This window comes from Coptis chinensis, chromosome 2, assembly GCF_015680905.1.
Source record: "Coptis chinensis isolate HL-2020 chromosome 2, ASM1568090v1, whole genome shotgun sequence".
In the NCBI taxonomy this organism is placed as follows: domain Eukaryota; kingdom Viridiplantae; phylum Streptophyta; class Magnoliopsida; order Ranunculales; family Ranunculaceae; genus Coptis; species Coptis chinensis.
The window spans coordinates 62,290,976-62,312,762 of record NC_141457.1 but is presented as its reverse complement, the minus strand read 5'-3'; the positions used below and the strand labels follow the sequence as shown (position 1 = coordinate 62,312,762).

At 36.9% G+C, this 21,787-nt stretch overlaps 1 protein-coding gene and 3 long non-coding RNA genes across 4 annotated transcripts; all 4 read right to left on the bottom strand.

The window, feature by feature from the left end:
- Positions 1-229: 229 nt before the first annotated feature.
- Positions 230-1,054, bottom strand: LOC147517032 (uncharacterized). Its single transcript, XM_086593451.1, has 2 exons — positions 920-1,054; positions 230-817 (listed from the first exon to the last, which is right to left on the bottom strand). The coding sequence occupies exons 1-2, from the start codon at positions 1,052-1,054 to the stop codon at positions 230-232; spliced, it is 723 nt and encodes a 240-aa protein (XP_086449577.1).
- An 11,226-nt stretch (positions 1,055-12,280) lies between these two features.
- On the bottom strand, positions 12,281-13,297 carry LOC147517031 (uncharacterized). Its single transcript, XR_015213785.1, has 4 exons — positions 13,275-13,297; positions 12,601-12,664; positions 12,426-12,508; positions 12,281-12,331 (listed from the first exon to the last, which is right to left on the bottom strand). It is a non-coding gene; the product is annotated as an uncharacterized LOC147517031 (long non-coding RNA).
- A 2,662-nt stretch (positions 13,298-15,959) lies between these two features.
- Positions 15,960-18,132, bottom strand: LOC147517030 (uncharacterized). Its single transcript, XR_015213784.1, has 3 exons — positions 17,983-18,132; positions 17,651-17,823; positions 15,960-16,030 (listed from the first exon to the last, which is right to left on the bottom strand). It is a non-coding gene; the product is annotated as an uncharacterized LOC147517030 (long non-coding RNA).
- A 1,086-nt stretch (positions 18,133-19,218) lies between these two features.
- LOC147517029 (uncharacterized) lies at positions 19,219-20,130 on the bottom strand. The gene is made up of 3 exons (XR_015213783.1): positions 19,962-20,130; positions 19,358-19,545; positions 19,219-19,265 (listed from the first exon to the last, which is right to left on the bottom strand). It is a non-coding gene; the product is annotated as an uncharacterized LOC147517029 (long non-coding RNA).
- Between the last annotated feature and the right edge of the window lie 1,657 nt (positions 20,131-21,787).

The window sequence follows — 21,787 nt, the reverse complement described above, 5'->3', positions numbered from 1 at the left end:
TAGAATAAGTTAAAGCAGCTACCAATTGTTGTAGTTGGACATCAGATAGGGTAGGCACACTTGCACGATCTACCCCACTAGCACCATACGACAAAGTCTAACGAGTGTTGTCCATAGCAGCAGCAAAACCACCTTGCCCACGGCCTCCTCCACGGCCATTATTTCCTCGACCACTCGACCTACCACCACTACAACCACCATTACCAGCCCACTCGGGCCACCCAATCAACTAAAAACACTTATCTTTCTCATGACCTTTGTGGCCACAATGAGAGCATAGACGAACATCAACACTACCATGCGCCCTACTTTGCGCCACACCATCAATCGCAAACCCTACCACATCATTGCGAGAATCTTGAGCAGCAGTGACAGATTGGTGTCTCTCTGCAGAGAGCACCTTACCATGCGCATAGGAGAGCGAAGGCAAAGGATCAAGCATCAATAGACCAGAAGCAACTTCATGATATTTTTTAGAATCAAGACCCATTAGAAACTGATGCAATTTTTCGTTTTCTAGAAGAATATGGTACTCACCAGCAGCAGAACACGTACGAGAAGGTAACTTCATGGCACTCGCCAATTCTTCCCACAAAGTATGCGATTCACCATAATACTCAGCAATAGATATACCCCGTTGTTTGCAATCAGCAATTAGATTTTTGAGTTCCTGAATACGAGGACCATTATGAAGAGAGTATCTATCACGTAGATCATCCCACAATACTTTAACTTGATCAGGAAAAGGAACAGTTTTCCTAATTGAAGCATCAAGAGTGTTAAAAATCCAAGCCACAAGCATAGAATTAATGATTCCCTATTGACCATAATCCGGAGAATTAGCATCCGGTGTAGGAATAGTTCCATCGACAAACCCTAATTTATTTTTAGCACGCAAATTATTACGAAGGGAACGTACCCACTCATCATAATTATTCCCTTGCAATGAAATAGGACTAATCACAGACCCCGTACCTTCCGATGGATGAAGATAATAAGGAGTAAAAGGTTCATATCGAGAGACAAGCGTTGGAGATTTATCAGCACCAAACATGATAGCGGCACACAACAAAAAAAGGAAAAACAAATTCCAAGAACACGTCTTAGATTACAGGTTTGAAAACCCACCCTCATAGGATTGAAAATGGCTCTGATACCATGTTAAACTTCAGAGAATATTGGGAGAAAACAGCTTCCCTTACTTTTTGCTATTCACCTCAATATATAGATACAAAGACCTAGCTAATTTAGGAAAACTCCCAAACCAACTCCTAAACTTATGCTTAGAATATTTCCACAATATACATAAATCTCCTAAGAATCTTTCCACAATATACATAAATATCCTATTAATGGTCTCGCCCTCTGCAGGCGTCTCTATTAATATGTGTAAACGCCAAAGATATCTTTGTAAATACTTCTGCACCAAATTCACTATGGTTACAACGTTCTAAATGTTTCAAAATATATAATGACTGTGGAATTCAAGTTAAATTATGTAGCTGATTTGAAGCGACTTCCTTATCTTAAATGTTAATACGGGTCATCCCGCCACTGCCCCTGCCTTCAGATTTGTGAGGGTGAAGGTCTGTGTTGAAGCCTTGAAGGGTTGCCTTTTCACCAAATTTATTATACAATTTTTATACACTCGTAATTGAGCTTGTGACTATAATTCTATTGTTGATTGTGGTCTGGGTCTGACGAATTTTACTGACATCAATATTGCCTATTTATCTAAGGTAGCTTGGGGACTCTTGACCAATAACAACTTTCTTCTTTTTCAGCTTCTTAGAGCTAAGTACTTGAAAGATGGCATCTGAGATTCCTTTCTTGGTGAATAGCACATAATGGACTGCCTATTCGAGGAATCCTGTATGCTAGAAACATTATCTTGATCTACCCCTCTTTGTGCCTTGTGTGGTCTTGAGCCTGAGTTTATTGAACATCTCTCATATCTTTTTTTTTTTATTGGCAAGTCTATTTTAAATGAGATCAATAACTCTTTGATACTAGCGGAATCGAGCCCCAGACCTCTGGTATCATCACCCAAAGATTTTACCGACTTTGCTAGTCGGTAAAGAAGAAAATGAGTAATATTCTGAAAACTAAAGATTGAATTGAAAAACTTATGATTATTACATCAGTTCTTGTATTTATACTACTTTTACATGCAATCACTATATAAATTGGTGACTAGACATTCTGTTACACCTAACTGATTCTGATATCGACATTCTGTTATTGCTAACTAACTCTGATTCTGTTGTAACTGCCTTGAGCTGACGTGGCTAGCATCATTTGTTACATGTTCTCCATTACCCTCCTTCAAGTTGAAGGGAAATGTTCTCACTGAAAGCTTGGTAATCAACTCCTGAAATCTTGTGGTAGCCAAACCTTTTGTGAACACATCTGCAGTCTGATCCTGTGTACACACATATTTGATGTCCAGAAGTTTGTTAGTGACTAATTCTCTGACATAGTGATAATCCACTTCTACATGCTTGGTTCTAGCATGGAAAATTGGATTATTTGATAAAGAGATAGCAGAAATATTATCACACCAGAGTAATGTAGGTTTCAATAATGGAATTTTGAGATCATTTAAGAGGATACATGTCCAGTAGATTTCTGCAGCAGTATAGGCCAAACTTCTATACTCTGATTCTGTACTTGAATGTGACACAGTTGTCTGCTTCTTTGCACACCAAGAGATCAAATTAGAACTGTAATATATACAAAAACCAGTTGTAGATCTTCTATATGGTTGGTCAGCCAGCCCAGTCTGCATCAGAAAAAGCTGTCAGGAGTGAAGATCCTCTTGTGAAATGAAGTCCTTTGTCAACTGAACCTTTCAAGTATCTCAATATTCTTTTAACTGCAGTGAAATGATTAGTAGTAGGCTTGTGCATATATTGGCAGACTTGATTCACAGAGAAAGAAATATCTGGCCTAATCCAAGTTAAATATTGCAGAGCACCCACAATTGATCTATACTCAGTTGGATCTTCAAGATACTCTCCACTGTATGGATCCAATTTGAGTGAAGTAGAGCAAGGTGTTGAACAAGGTTTAGCCTCTGTCATTTTGGCTCTTTCTAACAAGTCATAAGTATACTTTGTTTGAGATAAAAACAGACCTCTTGAATATCTTTTTGCTTCCATTCCTAGAAAAAAATATAATGAACCTAGATCTTTCATAGAGAATGTAACACTAAGTTGTTTAATCAAAGATTCACAATATGACTTTGAGCTGCTTGTAACCAGAATATCATCAACATACACTAAGATGTAAGTTGTAGTTGAGTTGAGAAATCTTACAAATAGAGATAGATCTGCATTAGTGGTGGTAAAGCCATGAGAGAGAAGTGCTTGAAGTAACTCTTGGTACTAAGCACGAGGTACTTGTTTCAAACCATAAATTGACTTTTGAAGCTTGCAGACATAATGAGGTTTTTCTTCATCAATAAAACCTTTTGGTTGTGACATGTAAACCTCCTCTTGTAAATGACCATGCAAGAAGGCATTTGTAACATCCAATTGCCTTATATCCCAATCTCTCTGCACTGCTACAAATATGAGCATTCTTATAGTGGTTGGCTTAGCTATAGGACTGTAGGTTTCAGTATAATCAATGCCTGATTGCTGATGAAAACCCTTAGCAACCATTCTTGCTTTAAACTTGTCAATACTACCATTTGGCTTCTGCTTAAGCCTAATGACCCACTTGTGATCAATGACATTTTGAGTAGGATGAGGTGGTACTAAGATCCAAGTCTTAGTTCTTTGTAAAACATCAAATTCTGCATCCATTGTTGCTCTCCAATTAGGATCCTTGACTGCTTGATTATAAGTGGTTGGAGTGACTGGTAGTTTTTGAAGTGTAGTAGACAGTGCAAGTTTCAGAGGATGTTTGATGGTTAGACCAGATTTAGACCTTGTTCTCATGGCATGATAATTTAAGTCATCGATTGGAGAGTTAATAGGGGGAGAAGTGGTGGAAGTGTTTGAATTGGAAGTTTGGGAATTTGAAAAGGATGAAAGAGTTGACGTTTTAGTTGGAATAGAATGAGTATGAGGAGATTTAAAGAAGAAATCAGAACAAGTAGAACTAGTTAAATTAGAACTAGTAGAGGATAAATTATGGGATTTAAATGGAAAATTAGCTTCATTGAATATGACATGTCTGGACACAAAAATCTTTTTACTGATGAGATCTAAACACTTATAGCCCTTATGCTGAGAACTATAACCTATAAAAGCACAGTGTTTATTTCTCATTGTAAACTTGTTCTCAGTATATGGTCTCATCCAAGGAAAACAACTACATCCAAAGGATTTAAGAAAGGAATAATCAGGAACATGATTGAAAAGTTTTTGCCAGGGACATAGATTCTTGAGGGATGGTGAAGGTAGTCTATTAATAAGATATGCAGAAGTTTGAACTACATTAAACCAAAATATGAGTGAGGAAGATTGGATTGAGCTAATAGAGTTCGTGTTATTTCCAATAAATGTCAATGTTTTCTTTCTACTGTGCCATTTTGTTCAGGGGTGTATGCACATGAAAACTGATGTTGAATGCCATATTGTGTAAGAAAAGATAAGAATTTGTGACTAGTGAACTCACCACCACAGTCAGTTCTAACACATTTGATAGGAGAGTTAAGTTGTTTTTCGACAAACAATTTGAATGAAACAAAAATATCATAGAACTCAAATTTATAAATAAGAGGATAAATCCAACAGAATCTAGTATGATCATCAACAATAGTAGCAAAATATCTGAAACCATTGACTGAAATGATAGGAGAAGGTCCCCACAAGTCGATATGAAGCATTTGTAAACAACAACTTGTTTTACAAACAGCAGACTGAAAAGGAATTTTATGACTTTTCCCTAATTGACAATCATTACAAAAAGAACTTGATTTCTCATAATGTTGTATCATCAACTTATTTTGATTAAGAACTTGATGAAGAACAGCAGATGATGGATGTCCAAGCCTTTGATGCCATGTAGAGAAGGTGGCTTTAGTGCTCAAAAATTAAGGTTGAAGGTGAAGTAGATTGTAAAGCAAATGTGTTGAAGGTGAAAGGATAAAGGCCATTTTCAGTTTTGCCTCCTCGGAACATTGTCCTCTGAGTGGCAATGTCCTTCACAGTAAAGCCAGAAGAATCAAACGTAAGAGAACAATTGTTGTCTTTGACAAATTTATGAACTGAAAGTAAATTATGAGTCATTTGAGGAACATGAAGAATGTTATGCATTTTAAAACATGCATTTGTATGGGTAGGAGTAAGTAAAGAGGATCCAGTGTGTAAAATGTGCAAACCTTGGCCATTTCCCACCATGACTTTTTCCTTGCCTTTATAATCGGATGCTAATTGAATATTATAAAGATCTGAAGTGATATGATGAGATGCTCCAGTATCAACAATCCAATTTGGAGAAGAGGAACTGGGATGATGAGCAGCATAGTTGGTGTTCTGATTAGTTCCTTGAAATGATGCATAGTTGACAGTAGTATGACTTCCTTCATAACCAACATTGTTATCTTCATATGGATTGAAACTATTACCTCCATAGTCATTATAGTCATTATAGTTTGAAAGTCATGCATCATAATTCCCTGAAAAGCCTAATCCTGAATCATAAAATCCTGGTCCTGAATCATAAGAAGATCCAGCATGCAAGTTTCCAGCTGTTTCTTCAAAACTAGCGATCATAGCTAATTTAGCTGGTGGTATTTTTCCAGCATATGCATGACTCATCTTATGGTGACAATCAATTGCTAAATGACCTATCTTTCCACACACTTGACAAATAGGCATGTTGCCCTGATTGTTATAACTGCCTTTGTTTCCTTGATTGTTATAACTGCCTCTATTTCCCTTATTGTTGTAATTGCCTCTGTTTCCTTGAGTATTATAACCTCGAAAATTATTGTTCCCTCTGAAATTACTTGGATTTCCTTTATAGTTGCCTCTGTTATACTAAAAAGAACCTCTGTTGTTATTGTAACCTCCCCTGTTGTAAGTATTGAAACTCTAATTCTGAGTTGTTGAGGAGAAGGCATGAGACACTGAGGATTGAGTGTTAGAATGCATATCCTCAATAGACAGTTCTTCACTAAGCAATAAACCATGTAACTCGTCAAAATTAACCTCTTGCTGGCGAACTCTTATAGATGTAGTAAGAGGCTTATATTCACTTGGCTACCCTTTCAATATATGAAACACTAGATCATCATCAGGAAGAGGTGATCCAGCTGCTACTAAGGAATCAACAATCTGCTTAATGTTTTGCAGATACATTGCAATGGATAAACCTCCTTTCTTCATATCTTGTAATCTTCCTTTCAACTGATTAACATGAGCCTTTGATAAGGCAGCAAATTTTTTCTCTAAATTGATCCATAGTGCACGTGAAGTTGGCATTCCAACTACGTAAGACAACAACTCTGGAGATAGTGTTGCATTGATCCAAATAAGTAGAATCTGGTCTCTTTTAACCCAATCAGCATAAGCAGGATTCATTTGTGATGTAACATTACCATTTCGATCATTCAAAAACTCACTTGGACATGGTTCATTTCCATTGACAATTCCAAGAAGATTAAAAGTACGTAAAATAGGCATAAACACAGAACACCATTGCATATAATTTTCTCTAGTAAGTTTGATAGCAACAAAGTTGGATATATTCTGAATCATAGGTGAAGAACTCACTGTGTTGAATGGATTTGATGAAAAACCATGATTTGAAGCAACCCCATGATTAAAAGCATCACCTTGAATTTGATTTGAAGCATCACCTTGAATTTGATTTAAAGCATCACCTTGAATATGATTGTTGTTGTTGATATTCTGACCTTGAATCTGGTTGTTTGCAGAGACTTGATTCGTTCTCATCATTCTGATGAAATATTTCTTGAGAATTTACCCGAAATTGATGAATTTCTTGAGAATTTACCCGAAAATAATGAATTTGATTGATAATTCAATGAATTTGATTGATGATTTGATTGAATTGATTAACAAACAAACAAACAAAAAATAAAATAAAATAAAATTTGACTAGAGTTTTGAGGATCGATCTAAGCTGTTGAGCAAATGCTCTGATACCATAAAGAAGAAAATGAGTAATATTCTGAAAACTAAAGATTGAATTGAAAAACTTATGATTATTACATCAGTTCTTGTATTTATACTACTTTTACAATCACTACATAAACTGATGACTAGACATTCTGTTACACCTAACTGATTCTGATTCTGATATTCTGTTATTCCTAACTAATTATGATTCTGTTGTAACTGCCTTGAGCTGACGTGGCTAGCATCATTTGTTACATGTTCTCCATTAGTCGGCACCTGCAACATCTCTCATATCTTGCAATATCATCAAGCCTATTTGGATTGATTTTAAGAAAACTGGTGGTAGTCTCTGCTCCATTAACCACAAGATCAAATGGATCTCATCTAGCCATTCTCACCTCAAAAACTCCGATAAAATTCATTTCTTGTACATTCTCAAGTCTATATAGAAGCTTAGAAACAACCATTGTTCCCTATTACTCTAAATTCTATACGCAGGTATGCCTTTAATTTAGAGAAAGAGTTTGAAGCAGCCAATCCACTTACCTTGGTCACCCCCATCAACTGGCTTTATAAAAAATAACTGTATGGAGCTATGTCCCCTAATCACCTTTTGCGTGTGCGGGGAGCTATTTATAGAGATCAAGAAGGGCGGCTTTGCTAAAAGTACTAAGTGCAGGACCATGGTCGTGGTGGAGCTGTGTGCATACTTAATGGAATTTGTGCAGCAGTGTTGGTCGGCTTTAACAACATCATGGTACCGCAGTTACATAAACTAGCAAAATGCACGTGCTCTGCACATGAACAATACACAAAACTTATTGAAGAGAATGTTAACATAGTTATTAAGAAGAGAGTTAAGATGCTCCATATTTAACCATAGTGTTTTCTGCGAAATTTTCATAGCTTGTGTCCTTTTGCGCCTCACAGTCACTTATATAATCGACCTTAAGTTATTGGGCTTGTATAAGTGCGCCTCAACAAAGAATTTAACCATAGCAGTTTAGTACTTTATAACAGACTAAATTTTCATATTTAACCAATGTCTTGGGCTAGTTTTTCAGTTGGCCTTGCTTGAAGCTCTTTCTTGATCTCTTGAATAGAAGTTTCCGCAAATTAACAAATAAATAGCATCCAAAACCGCATGTGAATTAACATAAGTAATTCGACTTCGTCCTTTCCTCATTCAAATTGCTAAATTCTTTGTTGAATCATGTCTCATTGAAATAAAATAAATACCTTTTGACTGATTAATGCATTCAACTTCTTCATCTCATTCATGTGTTCCTCCCGTTCATTTGACAAAGTGGTTTCCATATTGTGAAGTTCCATATTCAAGTCGGAGATTATTTTCTCTTTTCGCGACTCAATGAATTCTCGGGATAGTAGTTAAATCCATATTATCGATGCAAAAAGAGTAACATCAAGCTGAGGAACATTATACTGAAGAAGAAAAGCATGATAACACTCAAAACCGCCTTTTATTAGCTACCGTCAATGTTAATCTTACATTCAATGCAATTTATCACCACCGGGGTCTACCAAACTAAAATGTAAGGATGATTGAATTCATATGTAGAATTTGACTTATGAAACCTCACCTTTTGTTTCCATTTTCTTCATTTGTCGTCTCTAATTGAGAGCGCAAAAGTCCCTGCAGGGAAGTCCAAAGCAAAATAAGGTGTTTTCACAAGATCATGTAATAATTTAATAAGGTGTTTCTTTTTTTCCATTAATGTTGATCCCAAAAAGGACATCATGTGGATTCCTTTTCTTCAAGTGAAATGAAGAGACGATTATCAATAGATGCAATAGACTGTTTACAATGAACAATCTACAGTCTTGAAGAATAGCAGAAAACGGATGGAAGATGCACATATATGTCTAAACTAAAGGTTCATGATCACGGACATTTGAAATGATACCATTTATCATAATTTTCACCTTCTCCCTTTCAAGACTAAGTAGTCGTGACTGAGCCCGTTCAACTTCATCCATAAGAAGATTAACTTCTGATTGCTTTCTTCATGGCCAGATCCTCATCCGAAAGAGACAAATGAGAATGTGTTACATAACCGCATTTTCATAAGTACCTTTTTAAATAATTAAGCAAGCTTCTCTGAGAGAATAAAAAATATAAAATGCTTAGAGAGTAGACATCAGCATTGCATGTGACATAAATAAAATGCCAAAACCTATTCTTAAAACAATGGCAATATACATACCCGATTGAGCACGAAAGTCAAATAAGCGGCTCACGGGCAAATTCATGCGCTTACGTGATATTTGAAACACTATCTTTAGCTTGCCGTGAATCGATCCCAATTGTCTCCTCCTGCCTCCATAAGAACACAAAACATGTTACACATTCCATGAGCATACAAAAACAACTGAAAAAATGAAAGAGAGAGAGAGAGAGAGAGAGAGAGAGAGCTTCACATAGCCATGTTTACCAAAACAAAGTAACAAAAGTCAAGAACATGAGTCAAATTTTCTTTAACAACAATGTGTATACCTTTCTTTAAGGGCGTCCGGTGTTTTTCGATTCTCTTACGCCAAGCCCGTTGCTTGATTTCTACAATTTCTTTCACTTTTTTCCTCCATCTAAATTCATCTCAAAAAAAAAAAATCAGAAAAACAACAATAATCATTAGCATAATAACAATTACTATTGTAATCTATAAATTTCGGACCGACGGATGCCAAAGCATGAGAAGTTGGACCATGATCTGGTAGCAACCTATATAAAGGAGCAGTACATGCGACAACGCCCTTCTACTATCTGCTACGGTCTCCATAATTAACCCCCATAAGAGGTGTGCGAAAATCAAAAGACCTCGTTGCTTGGTTCGATCAATCACACTTCAACAAAGTCTATTTGCCACAAAACACCTAGGTTCTAAGGATTTGCAAAATGATCTCCATCAGAACCCCATGTCTAGGAGTGAACCTAAAGGCGTAGAACTACAAACCTAGCTTCAACTCTCACCTCCTTAACCCAGGCACTTCCCAAGCATAACCTCAGAATATCAAAGTCCCACACCTTTAGATGAACCCGTCCTTGGGGCTATGATACCACATTGCAAAAGCCAGCTCCCTCGTCACTATTGTCCCCACTTGCCCCTATGAGAGTTTTATGTCAAATGGCCAGGGTGCCAACCCAAATTCAGCACGTCACTTGGGAATGACGGATATCGAAGGAACCTAAAGCAACATCCACCCGAGTCTGTAATGGTAACAAAATAGGGGGTTGCCAAAACAAATTTTACTTCAAGGAAGCATGTGGGAAACTCATCTTTTGCAAGACTATAATAAATAAACCAAGTTGTATTATAATTTTTCATGAAAACATGAATAGGACATATAAACTATGCTAACCTGTTGTTCTAGTTGGCGATTGCGGTCTTCAAGTCTCCGTATAGTCGCTTGTTGATTCTTCAAATGAGTAGCTTCAATCCTAAACTCCTCTAGTTCAACCTTCATCTTTCTATTCTCATACTCTAGTTCAGAAACTTTCACATCTTGCTCCTACATTAAAAAAAAACACAATCAAATTCTCTGCAACAACATAAATCGAACGCATAAAACGCAAGTGCTAAAAACTTACAAAGAATTGAAGCAATAGCCGGATAAGGATCCGAGCCTCATATAACCCGAAAGTGAAGGTGAAGGTCGAAACATGATTGGATCGAATCATGATTGGATCAGATGGTGAAGGTCGGATGATGAAGGTCGATTACTTGTTGAGGCCGAAGATCGGATGGTGAAGGTCGAAACATGATTGGATCGAATCCATGCACTTGCAAGACTTCTCCTCGCGGTAATTGTCCCCGGATAATCCGTAATGCAAGATTCAATTTCATCCTATGTAAAATCTCCCACAATACTCACCGAAGAAGACATTGATGGGGATCAAGGCAACAAAGGGGATATATAGTTTTGAGATGATTCTGAGATACCTCCATATTATCGCCGAAAAATTGATTTCAGGAAAGATTCTTCGTATGTCTTGAGTTCTTATGTACTAACCTCATGGTATTTGCTTGTTGAATCGCGTCTAATGGGCCTTTTTATTTTCCTCCAAATCAACTCTTTGTAGAGTTCTTATGTACGAGTTAATTTTCTTAATTGTGGTGGAAGACCGATCGGCGTCGAGAAAAAAGATCAAACAGGAAGTTACCATTGTGATGTGCCATCTCAAATAGCCTTGGGCTGATCTACAGCAGATACTCCGACTTGCTAACTTTGGCAGCTTAAGATTATAGATTGTACCTTCGAGAGACTTAAGAACATTCCGGTTTTGTGTGGTTTCATCGCGAGAGATCATTAACCAAGGAAGTCGATTGAGTCCATGAAGGTAGTGTATGTGCTTTCTTCGCAATGGACCTCCATGCATGACTGCGCAACAAAGCGGATATAATCTGTCAGACATAGTCTACGCAAAATCATCTTCTTCGTTGGTCACCTTATTGCAACTTCCCTTTTTTTTTGTTATAACTCAATTCCCATATCACCTCTAAAAAAAATGCCATCACTACTACAGAATGACACTTATACCACTGTTTTTAAGTGTGGTATAAATATATTTACCACTGTTATACAACCGTGACAATAGGTGGTGTGGTATATAATAATAGCAAAACTGTGGTATATATGTTTAACGGATACCACGGTTTTTCAAAGAATCATGGTTTGTATGCCCATTATATACCACGGTTGTCAACAGAACCGTGGCATATAAGCTATTGAAACCGTGGTTTATATTAGTGTATGTGTTATAATACCGTGGTATATAGTTATACTAAACACTACGGTTTATGCCAAACTGTGGTATATATTTTAATAATAATGCTAGTAACAGTCTTCCACTTAAAAACCGAACCTACATAACAAAATTTACACAGCCTGCCTACATACAACATTTTCATCTTCCCAACAAATTCCAAAATGTACAATAAACTATCAAACATTGCAAAAAAAGATAATAATAATAAAAAAAAACTTCCATTAATTTTTTGAGTGCACTAAGAAAACAAACTTCAAATTCCTTTTCATAAATTAAAAGGTAAGACTCATAAATTAAATTGGAGGGGTCCGAACATAGCTAAAACTCATCCTCATTCATTAAACCGAGCTAAAACACCCCATTTTCTGGATGAACTGAATAATATCGAAGTCGAACACCGTCAAGTTCATCTTTGCGTGTATGTCTCCTTCAGTTCTAAATTTGTTATCTGGATGAGTCAAAGCACAACATGTGGAGTTACTATATAAGAATAAGGCGAAGTCGTTGAGCCAAATAAAGTGTTTGTCGAAACTTTCGAATACCTTATTTTCAAATGATCCAGTTGAACAAACTTCTACTATTTCCCTCATAAACTTCATTGTATAATACCCACACTCTGTGCCACCTGGTTGATATGGGCCTTAACATATAGACTCACAACATATGTAAACATATACTTTTCAAAGAAAAAGACAATAATGTGTAGGATTTGTTTACCTTGATCTTGTCCCACTTCAGCGGAACTCATTTCCCATCAACCCTTTGCAATGTGAGGACCGCACTTCACAATAAGATAAATGCAAAACATTTAATTCACATATATGGTATCAATGTTGGCATGAGGATAAACTCCAAACCTACATGAAACAGTCACATGCTCCAAGGATGGTGCTTAGATGACATACAAAGAACCAGAACTTAGGTACATGCATAAACAAGCTAGGCCAACCCATCCACAAAAAATGCCATGTATGTTATAAAAAGTGCATTAAAGAGCCTCTCTACTGCCTCAAACAAATCTTTTGATGGATTGGAGCTATTTACATCACCTTGGGCAAGACGATGCCAAAATGCAAATTTCAAGAAATTAATCCTTTTTCCGAATCCTAGAGCGCACAATTCAAGTGTATATGAACATTTTCTTTCGCACCATCTACATGACAATATAGTCTTGAAAATACAATTTCCTCATAGCATAAATCAAATGGCCAATATTATCAGACACACCCATTTTCAAATATGTATGCTCAGTAGCCTACTAAAAATCACTACAATAGATGCAAATAAATAAAACCACGTAACATAATTTCACTCTGAATCATTAGTGGAAGCTGAAACATATAAATCAGCAGACTTTACCTAAAATGGAAAAAGGATTAAAAAAAAATCACCTGGTAATTGTCCCATCAACATCGAAACAACTATCACGAGTGTCCCATTTCCATAAATAAATTCTAGCATCCACGAAAAAGAAATAAATAAATAAACATAAACATATATTTTATTTTGAGTAATCATTAATAAGTCAAGTCTACAAAAGAACTGAAAAGTCCAAGCTAAGATGCGATAGAGACCATGATGATAATAAAACAAGTAACTACAAACCCGCCGCTTGCCCAACATAGCGAGTTGAAAATGTGAAGGTTATAACATTCCGACCTTCCTTGATTCAAGGTTGCCGGTTGCTTTCGGATGTTGGAACAAGTGATTTCACCTTCTTTTTAGCAAATTTCACTATCGCACACTTTTTTGCCTGTAGCATCACTAGTTCTAACTGAAGCATTCATACAATCGAGTTAGTGGTGCCGCCGGAGGTGGTAGAATAGGACTCACGAGATCTTGATCTTACGAAGTTGAAAGGCCGAGACTCCGGCTTCCACCGGATGGGACATTGGTTCTTGTTAGTTGCCCTTCCGATCTTCTCAATTTGGTCCACATCTATCATTCCTTCCGCACAATGCTTTGGTCATGGCCTAGTGAGAGCATCTTTGATATAATAGATGCAAAGAAACATCCCATGGGAAATAGCGCCCCCAATTCTAACAATAATATCATTATTCTTCATGAGTTGGGGATCAGAGAAGTAAAATTTTCCAAATCTACTTTCCCGGCATCAAATACTTGAGAAGTCGCATCGGCTCCCATACCTTCATAAAGCAAAGCGTTTGCATAGAGATATCTCGAACAAAGCGGACAAAATAAATAAGATTCCCATTCTTATCTTTTCAGTTCTTTTAGTGATTAAAGGAGTATAAAGAAGTGAGAACCAAAGCCCTCTTACCAACTAAACTGCTTTGTTTGACATGTTTTTATTTCCTCCCAAATCCGTGTGTCCTCGGCTCTCACGATGTTAGCCGCAAGCTTACACTCGGTGTCTAAATTAGATAATGAAGAGCACGAAACATCTTTCCTCGAAACTCCGCCTCAAACTTTCAGAATGTAAATCTAGAGACGGCTCTCGTGGATGAATTACATCGGACATCTCCAAATTGTCTATGTGAGACCGAAAATTGGGTAAAGATTCTATCATCCACTCAACCTCTTCTTACGCACATTTTCGATTTCTAGGGATTTTCATCGGGCTGGATTTCTTCATTAAGTCTTCAAGTAGAGGTTCAATATCATCCGGGAACACTCCTCGATGAGCTTAATTGAAGACAATTGTGACCCGATGTTCCCTATTTGTTTTATCATTCCGGTCTTCAACGTCATTCCTCATCAAGGGATTTTCATCTATTTCCTCGGAATCGGGGAAAAACTGAATCCTTGCATTGAATCCATTTGGTTTCGTGATTATCGATGTCACCGAAAAATAAATTGAGCTTCCCCTAAATTCTCTAACATAGATTGCTTTCGAGTCGCGTTGCCCTTATATATTGAGTGTTTGATCCCGAGGGTCACCAACAAAGTCTAATGTGTCATATAAGCTACTCACCTCATCATCTTCTTCCCCAAATGTACCTCTTCTTTGACTAGACTAAGCGAAGTTGCTACCACAAGAAGAAAACGACACCCCTTGTGACTCTGCTTCTACATCAAAATGAGCTACATTATTAGCACCCAATATTAGATCGGAGGATCGGATAATGTAGAAGGCTCTCCAAGGCTGTATGTGGCTCACAATTAACACTCTTTACTAATTATCTTCAACACAATTAACACTCTTCACCAATTACCTTCAAAGATCTGTCATAGGTGTTTTAGATTTGAGTGCTACTGAAAATTTATGTTCTCGGATAGAAATTAACTAAGTATACAAAAGATTGTAGAAATATAAAATGAAACAAACCTGATTGAGGATCCCTTGATTGGCCTTTTAACTGAAACAAAAGAATATAACGAGAAACAACAAATAATAGATTCAATTTTAGCACTTTTAATAAGCAACGAAACTCTTGTTCCATCTCTATCACTTACAATCTCTATTGAACAATGCAATGCAATCGGATGAAGACATCTATACAACAACAATTCTCAAGCAACAACACATTAATTCAGTTAAGCAAATTAGGGAGTCAGGAACAAGACACGCTACCTATAGAGAGTGCAATCCAAGTTTCAGACTAGAACAACTAGAAAATATTTTCCCAAACCAACAAGGAAGAAAAGAATGAGGGTCATTCAAAGTGTCTGACCCTCTCAAATTTAACACAAATAGTTTACAAGCATCAAACCCTTAGTATTTCAATACTCTTCCTTATGTGCCCTATAAAGGTTATAATGCCAACAAAGAGGAAACACAAAGAAAATGAAAATATATTGCATAATCAATGTGACATCTACGTGTACAACATAATTCACCATCAATTGAAGTAAAAAGATATTGAGTACAAAATTAGGTTTGAATAGCCCACTTTCGTAGAGCATAACTTCGTGACTCGATATCCAAACGCTTAACAAAACAAGATTCATTAGAAAATAGGCGTAGGGCAATCGACTATTTTGTAAAGGTCATTGAAGCTAAATGTGACTCTAGCCTTGTCAAAACACATTTGGAAAGCAGTCGATCTTTGCCCTAAAGTGAGGCACTGCAGCCCAATGTTCTCAAATTCTCACTAATAGAATTTATGAGGCTCTCTCCATGTGTTTAGCCTACTCAAGAATTGTGCTTGCATTGCTCACTCCCTTTTGCCTGGGTTCTATTACCCTAAAACAGAAAAAGTGCTAATTTCAATGCTTACAAAGGCAAACCATAAGCTAAAGGAAAACTAAAAGAAAGCGAAAAAAGAAAAGAAAAGAAAGACAACTTAAAATGCTACATCAAAGAGGGGACATAACAAAAATGGATAAGAAAACCATTAGTTTGTTCCACATTAGTGTGAGTTGTTGTAAAACACTCTATCGATGTAAGCATTTTATAAAAAAATAACTGAAACGAGTTGGCCTATTCTTTCCCTGTTTGTTGAAAAACCCTTTATTATATTAAAGGGCTCATGATCAGCCGGTGGTTTCAGTAGCACCGCCGATTAAAATGGGGGTAAAAAAATGAACAAAATCCAAGATTTGATCGATGTCGGTTGAAGAATCTGTTGATCTACCGGCATCGAAGGAGGAGGAGCTAAGTCGGGGAGCAGGAGGTTTTTTCACTTTTGGATGGACAGGAAAGACGGGAGCAAGAAATGCTATAACCAAGTCAGACTTTAACCGCAAATTGACCCTTTCTAAGAAGAAACCAAAACATTAGAAGAGCCCAGTCGTTCTAGCAGTGGCAAGAGATCAATAAAAGCCAGCGGCGGGGAATGACCCGGAGAAACAAGATTAGCCGACTGACTATTCAAGATTCAATTTACTTAGTGAGACAATTGAGGAGCTCAATGATATCTATTATCGACCGACTTTAGTTTCTTTCTTTTTGGAGAGCTAATGCTTGAAAGGAGAGTTCATTCTATCACTCAAAAGTGAAAGACTGCTTTGAAATCACGCTAGTGGAATTTGAGAAAGGAAGGAAACTTCGTACTTGTGGGGAGAAGGTCCTGCCGCCGGTGTCCCTCGTTTCATTTCATTTGAGGCACGCCTCCGGTTCGGCTTGACGGTTATCCTCCCCAGGTCCCTATTTGTTCAGTATGGCGGCGTGAACTCCTCTCGAAAGGGAGGGACAGAGGGACACCATGCAAAGAGAGACAGAGGGCTGGATCCATTCCAAAGATAAGTGAAACCAATTCACACTGTCTCACTTTGCCACCATTCTATTCCAAATACGGGGAGCTTGAAGCCCGAATTGAATTCCAAAGAAGAGGCATTTGTGTTGTACTTATAGTTAAACCAAGCCCGTCCGGTGGTAAATGGTTAATGAGAGAGACTAGAAAGCTTCACGAAGCTTAGGGAAGAAGAATGGTTCTCTTCCGGTGACCAGATTAGATCGGTATCACCGACCACTTCTTCGGGCGTAGTTCTTCTTGATACTTCCAAGACGGCGTAGAGATATGCGTATCCAAGAACCTCCAAGTCCACGAACCTAGAGGGTGCTACTTGGTCATTGTTTCCTACTTCAAGACCACCTGACCAACCCATACATTCATTCCATCGAAAGCATTAAGAGCAAGACAAGCGGCTATTTAGAGAATAACCAACCAACTACAGTGAATCATCACAAAGAAACAACACAGAGAGAACCTAAATTGCCAAATATCCAACCCTCTAAAAAAAAAACCCTCTTGAATTTAATTAAGTAAAAGTTTTTAATGCCAAGTAAGACTACTAATTGTTAGTATCGTGCTCGGCTACATGAAATTTACCCACAAAACTTAAAAAGAAAAGTTTGGCTTACCTCTTCCTTGAAAATGGTTAGTGGGTAATTAGGCGACATGGATATCTAGTCAGTCGGAATTACTGGCTGTGACAAACAGACCATTGATATCCACTGACCTCTGTTAAGTGAATCCCCCACAAACATCCGACTCTTGCCTCTCAATTTCTCCTAACATCTCAGTTGCATTCCACCTAAATGACACAAGAAATACTGAACTTCAATCTCATTTTATAGCACCTATTAGGTATCCAGGTAGGCAATATTACATGCGGCCAAAGAACACAAGCTAGAAGCGAGAAAGCAATTTTCTGGTATTTAGCATAAGACCGCTAAACAAATGTAACTAATACCTCTTGAGATTGTAGTCATGAGGTTCCCATCTCCAATTCCAGTACTCTAAATTTGTCCTCCCATGCTTCCAGCATGCTAACTGAACAAAAATGTACGGGCAATCCGATTCATTGTAGAGTGGATATGAAGCATTGTCAAATATCCATTTCACACTTCTCTGAAATAAGAAAACCAAACTTCCCAAAATCAAATAAAACACCATTGTCAAATATCCATTACTGGAAAAGTTTGAAGAAACGATTAAATTGACGACAAAAGCGAGCTTAAATAATTGGAAATTTTAAAGTGGAAATTATAAATTCTAACTAATAGATTTTACATACGTAATTAAAGGAAACACACTTTCAATTTCGAAGTCTAATCGAGAAATTCTTACCAAATGAGAATGAAGAATTTAAAAAAAAAAAAAAAAAAAAAAAAAAGCAGCACGATCTTGTGAAGTTCGGGTTTGAGAATTATGCCCTAGAGTTAACGAAAGCTACAGAAGTAAATCGCAGGAAGAGAATTGCAGCTTGAGCACCGACGGTTTAGAGCAAGTGGAACTTTTTTTTTTTTTTTTTTTTTTGGTTTGATATAACTTCTATCCCCACGTAATTATAATTTGCCGAAATATAAACCCTCGTTAGCGTAAAAGCGATTGGGATACTCCTTAACTGATTAGTGGAAAATGAATGTGCCGTGGTATAAACTATCAATATGCCACGATTTTTGTAAATTAGTGGTATAAACTAAGATCTCAAAAATCGGATCAATTTCTACCGTGGTATACAAATATTAACCACTGTTATTACAAAAACAGTGGTATATAAATTCATACATACCGTGGTATATGTGTCTTTCTGTAGTAGTGCATATAGCACTTGGTCACATGAACCAAGAACAAATAGAAAAGATGAACAAAATAATGCAGAATAACATCAGAACGTGTACAAAGTTTAGAGATGCTTAATCTGAAAAAGTTTATTAAATCTAATCCACGCGCTTAATCTGAAAAAGTACCTGCAGTATTCTACTCAAGAAGATCAGATTACGATTTGAGGCTTTCCGAGAAATCTGAAAATAAACAATTAAAATCTTCAGAGATTAACCCATTTAGGAACTCATTACCTACAAATCATTTAAACATATAGGCCCCAGATCCCAAACTAAGGAGGTAGCATACGTATTTAGAGGCCTGATAGTTTATAGGCTTCAGATAATCTTGACTTGCGGCTACGATCTTCCGGTCGATCGATTGTAAACCGATGCCCTGAAATGACTATTGGTGCCACACACTCTGGATCTGAACGCATCATTATATTAAAAAACTTAGAGAATGATTTTTCAAGTCACTCTTCAACTTAACTCAGTAATAGTAGTTCCAGGCACTAATACATTTGGGATTCCTCTGAACATTGGCCTCTGCCTCTGGATGCACATCAGTTGCATCAGTGGCAATAGATGCTATTTGAGTTTCAAGTATCTCAAGCTCCTCTTTCTTCTCAGTTGATGGTGTATTAGATGCCACTTTTCGTGTATCTTTAATAACTTTGAATGCTTCTAAGTACCGCCCCAAGGATGCCCTTCTCAGATTACACGCAAAAGCAAAAGAGAAATATGTCTTAGGAAAACGCAATTTATATTCAAGGCTTCAAATACATAAATATGCACACACGCAAAATAATGAGATCAAATAAAAGGAATGAAGAGATAAAGCAATTAAAACCTACTCTTGGCATAAAAAATTGGATAAGTCTGGGGCAGATATCGTGTAAATTATTGGCGTACATAACATAGACACTTTAGTAGTTGTTTCACAGTCTGAACCCTATTTTGTACCTTTCATATCGGCCTCGAATTATCTATTTTTCCTCTTGGTAGCATGAAGTTGAAATGAAAGAATGATTGCAAACATCAGGCAACCACATACCAGGTTTAAGAGTTAATTACAAAGAGATAAATAACCATGACACCGTGATGTGTTGGTTAGCATCCTAACCTGGCACTTCCATTGTATTCTCTTCCGAGGTGTTCCTAAAGAAAGCTTGTTGTTGCATGATCATAAACCATTTCGTTCACGCTCTTTTCATCTCTATATATAAGCTCCATGTCCATGCTGACTGCTACATTCTTATCAATTGTCTTGAAGTGCTAAGCAAGTTATCAATAGCAGCTTCTTCTTCACTGAATATAAGTATGGCTGCAAGTAAAATCACATACAAAAAGAAGAGAGCTATGAATCGGGATGTTTTGCAATATTAATAGAACATCCACCTACAACAAAAAACAAAACTAAAAATGCAACAGACGGAGTACCTCAACAATTCGAGAAAAGATAACATAAAAACTTTGTAATTGTTAAGATGAACATGGCAAAGAACGATATTAGGATATTCAACCAAGCAAGAGTAGTATTGAAAGGCAAATCCTTCATTTATGCAAGTAAGTTTTGAGTGAATATTGTGTGAGCACAATAGGTTAAAAAATCATCCAACTAAAATACCTTTGTTAAAGCTAATTGCACACAAAGATTTGACCATTTTCCTTAAATGAGTTGTACACGAAGATCGCCCATTCGTAGCTTTTAGTACTTTAGTATGTTATAATTAAAGGATGTATATCAAATGTCAATACCTTGTAGACATATAGAAAGGGAATACAAACCAATAGATTGTCTAAGATAATAAGCCAAAAAGAAAGTTATCCATGCAAACAATATAAAAGAAATGCATAAGTTACCTACTTAAACTGAAATTCTAAGTTCACAAACACGTCAAGAATCACAGTACCTTGGTACTCCTTCACTGGAAATGAAATATTGTTCTTCCACGGCCGGGAATCTAAAATTTGTTCCTAATAGTGTCATTAAGATAGAACACTGTAGCGACTTGCCGTAAACTGGTGAGATTAGTATTGCACCATCACCTACTTGTCTTCATTTTGTGACGGTCATGTCGATTTCAGTTGATTTCAGCCGTGTCATAGACCACCATCGTTGGTTATAGTTACAACTACACTACATGAAGTATTTTTTGGGCTTTATATTTCCAACTACATATAGGTCTGAAACACTGAATTTAGACTCCAAAAGCAACTAATAACTCAGTAAATTACGTACCTATCAAAAATAATATTCTTTACTTCATATCGACTCAAGTAGAACTGTTTTCCGTTCAACAAAAATAATTGAAAATGTAAGGGCAATGAAACTCTAAAAAAATCAGATATATACATGCCTCTACTAAATCATGCATTTGCATCCCTTCGTGAATGACCAAGGGATGAGACAATCTAATCATTAGCTATTGAAACAACTTGTGATATCCAAATACACCATTGTAGACTTGAAATGAGTTTCAAATTACATGAACAAAAAAAAATAAAGTATACACGCTTTTATGGAATATAATCCTGCACAAACAATTAACCAAGCCTGCCTATTGCTTTGTAATCCATTTTACTACATATTTTTTTATGAGAAATATGCATTATAAGGCATACCTCAGATAACCACAGGGTGGGTCGACAAACAGCATTGAGAGTTTCAAAGAGAGACAACCAAAGTTACCGAGTTAGTACTTGTTGAGAGTGTGAAGTTCATCACGACAATGTCAATGAGCAAAGTAAGGAGATGAGTGAAACAACCACACTCAAAATACAGAAATTGTTCAAACTTCCTTGGCAAAACCGAAATCCACTTGAGTGGGGGTAGATGGAGGGGCAGAAAGTGGGAGATTGAAAGCGAAGAGTTTAGAGTGGTTAAATTGGTGGCTAGTTAAGCAGGGCATTTTAATAGCTGGCGTTTTTAATTCTAAATGGTCGAGG